This window comes from Phoca vitulina, unplaced genomic scaffold (genome assembly GCF_004348235.1).
Source record: "Phoca vitulina isolate PV1807 unplaced genomic scaffold, GSC_HSeal_1.0 scaffold1, whole genome shotgun sequence".
NCBI classification, from domain to species: Eukaryota; Metazoa; Chordata; class Mammalia; order Carnivora; family Phocidae; genus Phoca; species Phoca vitulina.
The window spans coordinates 38,807,501-38,821,523 of NW_022589704.1; the positions used below are offsets into that span (position 1 = coordinate 38,807,501).

Here is a 14,023-nt window from a genome sequence, read left to right on the forward strand (position 1 = left end):
AGAATTCAATGAGATGATACTGGTAGGATGCACATAGAAATAGACATTCCATAAGTTTAGTTCCTTTCCTCTTCCTTGCTCCTACAACACTCAAGAACAGTTTCTCTAACCTTTGAACAAACCATGAAGAATCAATATTACTTGTACTAGCTACTGGCTCCTAAGTGTGCAAGTCCTTGGTTGGGGGGGGGGAGGGAGTTCCTCATGGAAGTGTCTCTCCTGCCCCATCCCTCATGTGTTCCTCTCCATTTCTGACATCGATAAATCACAAAGGACTGCAGTAGTAACAGACTTACAGTAGTCACTTTGATCAAGTACTAACTCATTTATCTTAAATTTAGTCATGGCCTGAAGATGCACTCCAGGCAGTTGCCTCACGCTTCTTGGAAGAAATTGAAATGTCAGAGGAAATACGAGAAGGCTGTATCAACATGTGTAAAAGCTTCCACACTTCTACTATAGATTTATCTACATCCTTCTATGTTGAACTTCAAAGATATAATTATGTGACTCCTACCTCTTATCTTGAATTAATCTCCACCTTCAAAATCTTGTTGGAAAAGAAAAGAAGGTAAAAATGAAATTTCATATTTCTGTTTATTTATGTATTTTAAAGAGAGCACGCACGAGTTGGGGCAGGGGCAGAGGGAGAGAGGGGGAAAGAGGGGCAAAAAGAGGGGCAAACTCCACTGAGCATGGAGCCTGCTTCCGGGCTCGATCTTACTACCCAAGAGTCAGACGCTCAACCGACTAAGGCATCCAGGCACCCCAAAATTTCATATTTCTAAGTAAGCTATGGTGATTTTAAAATATTTGTGTGTACAAAAATGACATAGCTATGATGTAGAAATTTATATTGTATATACATATATATGTGTTTGTACTGTGAATATTGTTTTATATATATATATATATATATATATAAATCTTTAAGTGATTTATTTTGCAAACATCTTTAGGATGGGGAGAGGTCTTATTCTTTTGTATAGATGGGTTGTCTGGCACATTGTAAATGCATAATCATATTTGTTGAAGGAATAAAGGCTTGCCACTCAGAGCTGGGCTAAGACTCCAGGATCCTTTGACAATGATACGGAGTAAGCACCACTAGAGAGATTTTTTTTTTTTAATAAGTAATCAGATAATAGATAAAACTTCTGTTTAGGTATTGAACAGCTGAAACCCAGAAACTGCTAATCAGGTTTCCTTCTTTAAACTCTCATTTGAAAACCTCAATGTGAACATCAATACACTTACGTACTATAGAATGTGTCAATGTGAATTTTCAATGTCATTGTGTACTATAGAACGTGTCAATGTGAATTTTCATGTACTATAGAATGTGTCAGTGTGAATTTTCATGTACTATAGAATGTGTCAATGTGAATTTTCTATATGTACTATAGAATGTGTCAATGTGAATTTTCATGTACTATAGAATGTGTCAATGTGAATTTTCTATATGTACTATAGAATGTGTCAATGTGAATTTTCAATGTCATTGAGGGTGACATTTATTTATTTATTTATTTTTGTAGTTTCAAGTTTTTATTTAAATTCCAGTTGGTTAACATATAGTGTAGTATTGGTTTCAGGAATAGAATAGAATAGTTTCAGGAATAGAACTTAGTGATTCATCACGTACATGCAATGCCCAGTGTTCGTCACAATAAGGCTCTTCCTTAATGCCTATCACCCATTTAGTCCATCCCCCTGCCCACCTCCCCTCCAGCAACTCTCTATTCTCTATCATTAAGAGTCTGTTTTATGGTTTGCCTCCCTTTCTTTTTTCCCCTTCCCCTATGTTCATCTATTTTGTTTCTTAAATTCCATATATGAGTGAAATCCTATGGTATTTGTCTTTCTCTGTCTGACTTATTTCACTTAGCATAATACATTCTAGCTCCATCCTTGTCATTGCAAATGGCAAGATTTCATTCTTTTTGATGGCTGAGTAAAATACCACTCTCTCTCTCTATATATATATACATAGAGAGAGAGAATATATCTGGTATATATGTGTGTGTGTGTATATATGTATATGCATATACCACATCTTCTTTATCCATTCATCAGTTGATGGACATTTGTTCTCTTTTCACAATTTAGCTATTGTTGATAGTGCTGCTATAAATGTCAGGGTGCATGTACCCTTCAGTTCAGTATTTTTGTATCCTTTGGGTAGCTGGATTGTAGGGTAGTTCTATTTTTAACTTTCTGAGGACCCTCCATACTGTTTTCCACAGTGGCTGCACCAGTTTGCATTCCCACCAACAGTGCAAGAGGGTGCCCCTTTCTCCCCATCCTTGCCAACACCTGTTGTTTCCTGACTTGCTAATTTTACCCATTCTTAAAGGTGTGAGGTGGTATCTCATTGAAGTTTTGATTTGTATTTTCCTGATGATGAGTGATGTTGAGCGTCTTTTCATGTGCCTGTTAGCCGTCTGAATGTCTTCTTTGGAAAAATGTCGACTCATGTCTTCTGCCCATTTCTGAACTGGATTATTTGTTTTTAGGTGTTGAGTTTGAAAAGTTATTTATAGATTTTGGGTCCTAACCCTTTATCTGATATGTCATTTGCAATATCTTCTCCCATTCCATAGGTTGCCTTTTAGTTTTGTTGATTTGTTTCCTTTGTTGTGCAGAGCTTTTATCTTGATTAAGTCCCAGTAGTTCATTTTTGTTTTTGTTTCCCTTGCCTTTGGAGACGTGTCTAGCAAGAAGTTGCTGTGGCCAAGGTTGAAGAGGTTGCTGCTTGTGTTCTCCTCTAGGATTTTGATGGATTCCTGTCTTACATCAAGGCCTTTCATCCCTTTTGAATTTATTTTGGTGTATGGTGTAACAAAGTGGTACAGTGTCATTCTTTTGCATGTCACTGTCCAGTTTTCCCAACACTATTTGTTGAAGAGACTATCTTTTTTCCATGGATATTCTTTCCTGCTTTGTCAAAGATTAGTTGACCATAGAGTTGTAGGTCCATTTCTGGGTTCTTTATTCTGTTGCATTGATCTATGTGTCTGGTTTTGTGCTAGTACCATACTGTCTTGATGACCAGAGCTTTTTAATACAACTTGAAGTCTGGAATTGTGATGCCTCCAGCTTTGCTTTTCTTTTTCAAGACTGCTTTGACTATTTGGGGTCTTTTGTGGTTCCATACAAATGTTTGGATTGTTTGTTCTAGCTCTGTGAAAAATGCTGATGGCATTTTGACAGGGATTGCATTGAATGTGTAGATTGCTTTGGGTAGTATAGACATTTTAACAATATTTGTTCTTTCAGTCCATGAGCATGAGATGTTTTTCCATTTCATTGTGTTCTCTTCAATTTCTTTCATCAGTGTTCTATAGTTTTCCAGCATACAGATCTTTTACCTCTTTGGTCAGGTTTATTCCTAACTAACTTACGGTTTTTGGTGCAGTTATAAATGGGATTGATTTCTTGATTTCTCTTTCTGCTGCTTCATTATTGGTGTATAGAAATGCAACAGATTTTGGTATGTTGATTTTGTATCCTGCGACTGTACTGAGTTCATGTATCAGTTCTAGCAATGTTTTGGTGCAGTCTTTTGGGTTTTCTACACAGAGTATCATGTTGTCTGTGAGTAGCAGAAATTTGACTTCTTCCTTGCCAATTTGGATGCCTTTTATTTCTTTTTGTCTGGTTGCTGAGGCTAAACTGGCAGTACTATGTTAAAGTAACAGTACTGAGAGCGGACGTCCCTGTCTTGTTCCTACCCTTAGAGGAAAAGCTCTCAGTTTTTCCCCATTGAGGATGATATTAGCTGTGGGTCCTTCATATATGGCCTTTATGATGTTGCCTACTATCATACTACCATCTCTATCCCTACTTTGTTGAGGGATTTTTATCAAGAATGGATGCTATACTTTGTCAAATGCTTTTTCTGCATCTATTGAGAGGATCATAAGGTTCTTATCCTTTCTTTTATTAACGTGGTGTATCACGTTGATTGATTTGTGAATATTGACTCATCCTTGCTAGTATCTTGTTGAGAATTTTTGCATCTATGTTCATCCAGGCTCTTGGCCTATATTTCTCTTTTCTAGTGGGGTCTTTGTCTGGTTTTGGAATCAACGTAATACTGGCCTTGTAGAATGATTTTGGAGGTTTTCCCTCCATTTCTATTTTTTGGAACAGTTTGAGAAGAACAGGTATTAACTCTTATTTAAATGTTTGGTAGAATTTCCCTGGGAAGCCATCTGTATCTATCTGGATTTGGACTTTGGCTGGAAGATTTTTGATTACTGCCTCAATTTCTTTGTTGGTTATGGGTCTGTTGAAATTTTCTTTCTTCCTGTTTCAGTTTTGGTAGTTTATGTTTCTAGGAATTTATCCATTTCTTCTAGATTGCCCAATTTGTTGGCATATAATTTTTCATTCTTTTATAACTGTTTGTACTGCTGTTGTGGTGTTGTGATCTCTTTCTCTCCTTTGTGATTTTATTTATTTGGGTCCTTTCTCTTTTCTTTTTGATAACTCTGGCTAGGAGTTTATCAATTTTTTTAATTCCTTCAAAGAACCAGCTCCTGGTTTTTGGATTTGTTCTACTGGGTTTTTTTGTTTGTTTGTTTTGCTTGTTTCCAAATCATTTATTTGTGCTCTACTCTTTATTTCCTTTCTTCTGCTGGTGTTAGGCTTCATTTGTTGTTCTTTTTCTAGCTCCTTTAGGTGTAAGGTTAAGTTGTGTATTTGAGACTTTTCTTCTTGAGGTAGGCCTGTATTGCTATATACTTCCCTATTACTGCTGCTTTTGCTGCATCCAGAGGTTTTGGGCCATCATGTTTCATTTTCATTTGTTCCCATGTATTGTTTAATTTCTTCTTGAATTTCCTGGTTTACCCATTCATTGTTTACCTGGAGGTATTTATGGTCTTTCCAAATTTTTTCTTGTGGTTAGCTTCAAGTTTCATTGCATTTTGGTCAGAAAATATGCATGGTATGATCTCAATCTTTTTGTCCTGGTTGAGGCCTGATTTGTGACCGAGTATGTGATCTATTCTGGAGAATGTCCTATACGCATTTGAAAAAGAATGTGTATTCTGCTGCTTTAGGATGAAATGTTCTGACTATATCTGTTAAGTCCATCTGGTCCAGTGTGTCATTCAAAGCCATTGTTTCCTTGTTGATCTTCTGCTTAGATGATCTGTCCATTACTGTGAGTGGGGTGTTAAAGTCTCCTACTATTATTGTATTATTATCAATGAGTTCCTTTATGTTTGTTATTAATTGATTTAGATATTTGGGTGCTCCCAAGTTAGAGTCATAAATATATGTAATTGTTAGATTTTCTTGTTGGATAGACCCCTTTATTAAGATGTAGTGCCCTTCTTCATCTCTTATTACAGTCCTTGGTTTAAAATCTAGTTTGTCTCATATATGTATGGCTACTGCAGCTTCCTTCTGATGTTCATTAGCATGATAATGGGTTCTCCATCCCCTCACTTGCAATCTGTCGGTCTAAAGTGAAACTCTCTCTCTCTCTCTTTTTTTTTAAAATAGCTTATCTCATGAGCTTATTCTGATATTTCCTTCAAATATAGTACTACATGGTTTCACTGAACTTTTTCTTTTCTTTTTTATTTAAATTCAATTAGCCAACATATAGTACACAATTAGTTTCAGATGTAGAGTTCAATAATTCATCAGTTGTGTATAACACCCCGTGCTCCTCACATCATGTGCCCTCCTTAATGCCCATCACTCAATTATCCCATCCCCTCACCCCCTCCCCTCCAGCAACCCTCAGTTTATTTCCTATAACTAAAAGTCTCTCATGGTTTGTCTCCCTTTCTGATGACTTCCCATTCAGTTTTCCCTCCCTTCCCTTATGATCCTCCATGCTCTTTCTTATATTCCACATATGAGTGAAACCATATGATAATTGTCTTTCTCTGATTGACTTACTTCGCTCAGCATACACCCTCCAGTTCTATCCACATCAATATAAATGCTAAGTATTCATCCTTTCTGAGGGCAGAGTAATATTCCATTGTGTATATATATATATATATACACACACACACACACCACATCTTCTTTATCCATTCATCTGTCGATGGACATCTCAGCTCTTTCCATAGTTTGGCTATTGTGGACATTCCTGCTATAAACATTGGGGTGTGGGTGCCCCTTTTGATCACTACATTTGTATCTTTGGGGTAAATACCCAGTAGTGCAATTGCTGGGTCATAGGGCAGCTTTATTTTTAACTTCTTGAGGAACCTCCATACTGTTATCCAGAGTGGCTGCACCAGCTTGCATTCCCACCAACAGTGTAAGAGGGTTCCCCTTTTTCCACATCCTCACCAACATCTGTTGTTTCCTGACTTGTTAATTTTAGCCATTCTGACTGGTGTGAGGTGATATCTCATTGTGGTTTTGATTTGTATTTCCCTGATGCCGACTGATGTTGAGCACTTTTTCATGTGTCTGTTGGCCATTTGTAGGTCTTCCTTGGAGAAACATCTATTCATGTCTTCTGCCCATTTCTTGACGGGATTCTTTGTTTTTTGGGTATTGGGGTTGATAAGTTCTTTATAGGTCTTGGATACTAGCCCTTTATCTGATATGTCATTTGCAAATATCTTCTCCCATTCCATAGGTTGCCTTTTAGTTTTGTTGACTTGTTTTCTTTGTTGTGCAGAGCTTTTTATCTTGATGAAGTCCCAGTAGTTCATTTTTGTTTTTGTTTCCCTTGCCTTTGGAGACGTGTCTAGCAAGAAGTTGCTGTGGCCAAGGTTGAAGAGGTTGCTGCTTGTGTTCTCCTCTAGGATTTTGTTGGATTCCTGTCTCACGTTTAGATCTTTCATCCATTTTGAGTTTATCTTTGTGTATGGTGTAAGAAAATGGTTCAGTTTCATTCTTCTACATGTGGCTGTCCAATTATCCCAACACAATTTGTTGAAGAGACTATCTTTTTTCCATTGGACATTATTTCCTGCTTTGTTGAAGATTAGTTGACCATAAAGTTGTGGGTTCATTTCTGGGTTCTCTATTCTGTTCCATTGATCTATGTGTCTTGTTTTGTGCCAGTACCATACTGTCTTGATGATTACAGCTTTGTAATAGAGCTTAAAGTCCAGCATTGTGATGCCTCCAGCTTTGCTTTTCTTTTTCAACATTCCTCTGGCTATTCAGGGTCTTTTCTGATTCCATACAAATTTTAGGATTGTTTTTTCCAACCCTGTGAAAAATGTTCATAGTATTTTGATAGGGATTGCATTGAATGTGTAGATTGCTCTGGGTAGCATAGATATTTTAACAATGTTTATTCTTCCAATCCATGAGACTGGAATGTTTTTCCATTTCTTTGTGTCTTCCTCAATTTCTTTCATAAGTGTTCCATAGTTTTTACCGTACAGATCCTTTCTCTTTGGTTAGGTTTATTTCTAGGTTATCTTGTGGTTTTTGGTGCAATTATAAATGGGATCAATTCCTTAATTTCGATTTCTTCTGTCTCATTGTTAGTGTATAGGAATACAACTGATTTCTGTGCATTGATTTTATATCCTGCCACATTGCTGAATTCCTCTATGAGTTCTAGCAGTATTGGGGTGGAATCTTTTAGGTTTTTCATATAAAGTATCATGTCATTTGTGAAGGGAGAGAGTTTGACTGCTTCTTTGCCAATTTGAATGTGTTTTATTTCTTTATTTGTCTGACTGCTGAGACTAGGACTTCTAGTATAATGTTGAAAGGCAGTGGTGAGAGTGGGCATTCCTGTCTTGTTCCTGACCTTAGGGGAAAGCTCTCAGTTTTTCCCCACAGAGAATGATATTCTCTGTGGGCTTTTTGTAGATGGCTTTTATGATATTGAGGTATGTTCCCTCTGTCCCTACACTGTGGACAGTTTTAATCAAGAAAGGATGCTGTACTTTGTCAAATGCTTTTTCTGCATCAATGGAGAGGATCATATGGTTCTTGTCCTTTTTTTTTTTTTTTATTAATGTGATGTATCACGTTGATTAATTTGTGAATGTTGACCCACCTTTGCATCCCAGGAATAAAACCCACTTGGTCATGGTGAATAATCCTTTTAATGTACTGTTGGATCCTATTGGCTAGTATTTTGGTGAGAATTTTGGCATCCATGTTCATCAGGGATATGAGTCTGTAATTCTCCTTTTTGGTTGGGTCTTTGTCTGGTTTTAGGATCAAGGGAATGCTGGCCTCATAGAATGAGTTTGGAAGTTTTCCTTCCATTTCTCTTTTCTGCAAAAGCTTCAGAAGAATAGGTAAAAGTTGTTTTTAAATGTTTGGTAGAATTCTCCTGGGAAGCCATCCAGCCCTGGACTCTTTTTGTTGGGAGATTTTTGATTACTGCTTCAGTTCCTTGCTGGTTATGGGTCTGTTCAGGTTTTCTATTTCTTCTTGTTTCAGTTTTGGTAGTTTATACATTTCTAGGAATGCATTCATTTCTTCCATATTGTCTAATTTGTTGGCATATAGTTGCTCATAATATGTTCTTGCAGTTGTTTGTATTTCCTTGGTGTTAGTCATGATCTCTCCTCTTTCATTCATGATTTTATTAATTTGGGTCCTTTCTCTTTTCTTTTTGATAATTCTCGCTAGGGGTGTATCGATCTTATTAATTGTTTCAAAGAACCAGCTTCTAGTTTTATTGATCTGTTCTGTTCTTTTGGTTTCTGTTTCATTGATTTTTGCTCTAATCTTTATTATTTCTCATCTCCTGCTTGGTTTAGGCTCTCTTTGCCATTCCTTCTCCTGCTTCTTTAGGTGTAAGGTTAACTAGTGTATTTCAGACTTTTCTAGTGTATTGAGAAAGGCTTGTATTGCTATGTACTTCCCTCTTAGGACCGCCTTTGCTGTGTCTCAAAGGTTTTGAACAGACGTGTTTTCATTTTCTTTTGTTTCTATGAATTTTTTAAATGTCCTCTTTAATTTCCTGGTTGACACATTCATTCTTTACTAGGATGCTCTTTACCCTCCAAATATTTGAGTTCCTTCCAAATTTCCTCTTGTGACTGAGTTGAAGTTTCAAAGCATTGTGGTCTGAAAATATGCAGGGAATGATCTCAATCTTTTGGTACCACTTGAGGCCTGATTTGGGACCCAGTATGTTATCTGTTCTGGAGAATGTTCCATGTGCACTTGAAAAGAATGTGTATTCTGTTGCTTTAGGATGGAATGTTCTGACTATATCTGTGAAGTCCATCTGGTCCAGTGTGTCAGTTAAAGGCCTTGTTTCCTTATTGATCTTCTCCTTAAATGATCTGTCCATTGCAGTGAGGGGGATGTTAAAGTCCCCTACTATTATTGTACTATTATCAATGTGTTTCTTTAATTTTGTTACTAATGGTTTATATAATAGGCTGCTCCCAAGTTAGGAACATAAATATTTATAATTATTAGATCTTGTTGAATAGACCCTTTAAGTATGATATAGTGTCCCTCTTCATCCCTTACTACAGTGTTTGGTTTAAAATCTAATTTGTCTGTTATAAGGATTACTACCCCAGCTTTCTTTTGATGTCCGTTAGCATGGTAAATGGTTTTCCACCCCCTCACTTTCAATCTGGAGGTGTCTTTGGGTCTAAAATGAGTCTCTTGTAAACAGCATATTGATGGGTCTTGCTTTTTTATCCAATCTGATATCCTGTGTCTTTTGATTGGGGCATTTAACCCATTTACATTGAGAGTGACTATTGAAAGATATGAATTTAGTGCCGTTGTATTACCTGTAAAATCACTGTTTCTGTGCATTGTCTCTGTTCTATGTTACTTTTGAGCTCTCTCTTTGCTTACAGCATTCCCTTTAATATTTCTTACAGGGCTGTTTTAGTGATCACAAATTCTTTTAGTTTCTGTTTGTCCTGGAAACTCTTTGTCTCTCCATCCATTCTGAATGACAGCCTTGCTGGATAAAGTATTCTTGGCTTTATGTTTTTCTCATTTAGTACCCTGAATATATCATGCCAGCCCTTTCTGACCTGCCAGGTCTGTGTGGATAGGTCTGCTGGCAGTCTAATGTTCCTACCCTTGTAGGTTAAAGATCTCTTTCTTGAGCTGCTTTGAGGATTTTCTCTCTATCTCTGAAATTTGCAAGCTTCACTATTATATGTCAGGGTGTTGATCTATTTTTATTGATTTTGAGGGGGGTTTTCTGTGCCTTCGGGACTTGAATGCATATTTCCTTCCCCACCTTAGGGAAGTTCTCAGCTATAATTTGCTTAAATATACCTTCTGCCCCCCTCTCTCTTTCTTCTTCCTCTGGAGCCTTAATAACTCTAATATTGTTTCCCTTTATGATCTCTTGAATCCTCCCCTCATGGTCCAATAATTGTTTATCTCTCTTTTGCTCAGTTTCTTTATTATCCATAATTTTATCTTCTCTCTCTCTTCTGTCTCACTTATCCTATCAGTAAGAGCCTCCATTTTTTATTGCATCTCAACAATACCCTTTTTGATTTCAACCTGATAAGATCTTAGTTCTTTTATTTCTCTAGAAAGGAATTCTCTAGGGTCTTCTGTGCTTTTTTCAAGCCCAGCTAGTTTATTTATAATCATTGTTCTGAATTTTAGCTCTGACAGTTTACTAATATCTAAATTTATTAAGTCTCTGGCAGTGATTAATGTCTCTTTTCCTTTTTTCTGGGATTTTTTTCTTCTGGTTATTTTGTCCAGAGAAGAATAGATGAATGAAAGAACAAAAAAGAAATAAAAAATAAAAATATCAACCATAACCCCAGTGAAATATACACTAGGCAAATTAGAAGAGATTGGAAACCAAAAAAGAAAAAAAAGGGGGTGGGGGAAGAAAAAGAGAATATAATAAAACAGGTAGACAGAACAGGGTGATATATTTGGTCCTGGGTGTATTTTGGTCTGTTTGTTAGAAGACACTTAATCCTGAAATTGTAAAGAAAGAAGAACATATATATACAAAAATAAAATTGAATGCAGTGAAAGGAAGCCAAAAATGAAGAATACATCTATAAAATATAAATGTAAAAATGCAAATTAAAAAAAGACTTTAAAAAAGAGTTGAGAAAATAAGAAGCTAGTTGAAAAGGAAAAAAAGAAAAAGTAAGAAAAAGAAAATTTTAAACTGAAAGACTAAAGAATCGTGAGAAAAAATCTTAAATTCTATGTACTATTTTTCCCTAGTGCAGGAGTTTTTCAGTTCTGTGTGATCCATAAACTTGGTATTAACCTGATGTTCCTGCTGGTCTTCTGGGGGAGGGGCCCATTGCACTGAGTCTCAGGTGTCTTTGCCTGGGTGGAGTTGCACCGGCCCTTGCCAGGGGGCTGAGCTCAGTGTAGGATGCTTTGGGTTACTCTTTGTGGCTTTTGTTCCCTGAAGACTTTTTGCACCACTTGCAAAAAGTGGTCAATTTTCTATTTGTTTAATTGCAGCAGTTCTTTTCTTAGACCTCAGGTTGAATTCACAGGTGTTCAGAATGATTTGATAGATATCTAGCTGAATTCAAGGGACCAGGTGAAATGAGGGTCCCCTACTTTTCCACCATCTTCCCTCTCTCCTAAAGTGAGTCTCTTGTAGACAGCATATAGATGGGTCTTTTTTTTTTAATCCATCCTGACACCTTATGTCTTTTGATTGGAGCATTTAGTCCATTTATATCCGGAGTGATTATTGATAGATATGAATTAATGCCATTTTATTACTTGTTTTGTCATTGTTTCTGGAGATTTTCTCTGTTCCTTTCTAGTCTTTGTCACTTTTGGTCTTTCTTTCTCACTGAAAGAGTCTCCTTTAGTATTTCTTGCAGGACTGCTTCAGTGATCATGAACTCCTTTAGTTTTTGTTTGTCTGGGAAACTCTTTATCTCTCCTTGTATTCTGAATGATAGCCTTGCTGAATAGAATATTCTTGGCTGCATATTTTCCCATTCAGCATGTTGAGTATACCATACCACTCTCTTCTTGCCTGCCAAGTTTCTGTGGATAGATCTGCTGCTAATCTTATTTGTTTTCCCTTTGAAGTTAAGGACTTCTTTTGTGTTGCTGTTTTTAGGATTTTTTCTTTATTTAACTATGATGTTTTGGTGTTGGCAGGATTTTGTTGATTTTGATGGGAATTCTGTGTGCCTCCTGGATTTGGATGTTTGTTTCCTTCCCCCAGTTAGGGAAGTTTTTAGCTATAATTTCCCCAAATAAACATCCCCTCTCTTCTTCTGGGACTCCTATGATATAAATTTTATTATGCTTTATGGAGTCACTGAATTCCCTATGTCTACATTTGTGGTTTAATACTTTTCTTTTTCTCTTCTTTTCAGCTTCATTATTTTCCACAATTTTATCTTCTGTATCATTTATTTGTTCCTCTGCTTCTTCCATTCTCATGGTCATTACATCCAGTTGGTTTCAAATCTTGGTTATTGCATTTTTCATTTAGGTCTGACTAGTTTTTAGGTCTTTTATCTCTGTGGTAAGGGACTCCCTGGTGTCTTCTATGCTTTTATCAAGCCCAACTGGTATCCTTATGATTGTTGTTTTAAATTCTGGATCAGGCATATTACTTATTTCTGTTTTGATTAGACCCCTGGCCATGACCTTTTCTTGTTCTTTCTTTTGGAATGAGTTCCTCCATCTTGGCATTTTATCTAGGTGTCTGTCTTCTTCTCTGTGTTAGGAAAGCCTGCTATGTTTCCTGCTTCTGAGAGTAATGGCCCTATAAAGAAGAGGTCATACACTCTCCAGGGCCTGGTGCATCAGAAAGTGTTTCTAGTGTATGTTGTGTGCACTCTGCTGCTGTTGTTTTGGCTGCTCTTTCCCTCAGGTCAGTCCTCTATGGAGTTTCTCCTTGCCTGCAATGGGGAGTGTTTGGACCTTGACCAAAGTGTGGTGAGTTTTAACTAGGTGCACTCTGGTCTGCTTGTTAAAAGAGACCTGATGCTCTTTCCACTAGAGCTGAAACTTTTCAGGACTCTGTGGTCAGTAGTCATGGTGCATGTAGGGGATTTGCACTGGTCTTTGAAGGAAGGGGCCCACTGCACTGGTTCTCAGGCAAGTGTGCACCAAGAGTTAAGGGGGTGGGCTTAGTGTAAGCCGTTTAGGCTGCCAGTGTTGGTGCTGTGCTGCTTCTGAAGTTAGTTTATGCTAGGGGGCAGGGGAGGGAAGTGGCATCCACTGACTCTTTTGTCCCTGGAGAGGCAATGTCACCTCTCCCAGATGTGTTCCAAGAAAAGGGAACTGTCTCTCCCAGTGCATCCCTGGGGGATCCTCAGATTGTGCCATCTGGCCCTGGGATATCTGCCATCCTACACAGGAGAACTGCAGCGCCCTCAGGGCTCCAACCAGCAACAGCTCCGGCCTCTAAAACTCCAGCCTTTGAACTCCACTGGTTGTAAAAACTCATGAAAGTCAGCCCCTTTCATTTTCCTAGTCAATGGCTTTGGGGAATTGTTTTCCCTGTGCAATCCCCTGTGCACTTCTCTTTTTCTCTCTCTCCCCCTCCTCTCTCTGTGACCAGGGCTCCCTCCCCTCTACAGCACCCATGATCCGTTTCTCCCCTAAGTCATGTCTCCACACCTCTTACCTTCCACAATGTGCAGTGGCCTCTTCTCTCCCTCTAGTTGTGCATTTTGTTCTGTCAGTCCTCAGATTGATTTCTTGGGTATTCAGAATGATTTGATTCTTATCTAGCCGTGTTCCAGGGAGGAGGCAAGCCTAGGGTTTCCTACTACTCTACCATCTTAACTTCCTTCAGTCTGCTGAGGGTGACTTTTAGATGCAAAAAAAGTTTATTCAAAAGCTTCTTTGGTTCTAAAAAATACCCAATGTATTATAAAATGTAAAAACATTATATTAAGCTATAAAATTAGATATTTAAAAATTTTAATGATCTACCTTTTAAGGGGTTCTTCAGCTAATGTTTGGTCACATTCAAGAAGTTATTTAAACAAATTTTTTACTTCGCATTTATAATTTTTTTCATTGCGTTTATAATTTTTAGAGGTTTTTATTTCCCTTTTGAGGTCTGATTTAACAAATCAAACTTTCCTATGTACTTAAATAATTTTAA

The 14,023-nt window shown here is 37.4% G+C and overlaps 1 protein-coding gene across 1 annotated transcript in view; it reads left to right on the forward strand.

Moving 5' to 3' along the window:
- The window catches only part of DNAH7 (dynein axonemal heavy chain 7), a 260,029-nt gene that overhangs the window by 147,266 nt on the left and 98,740 nt on the right, over positions 1-14,023 (forward strand). The window contains exon 42 of the mRNA XM_032405789.1: positions 342-571. Within this exon, the coding sequence (XP_032261680.1) occupies positions 342-571 (230 nt within the window). The remainder of the gene's footprint in view (positions 1-341; positions 572-14,023) is intronic.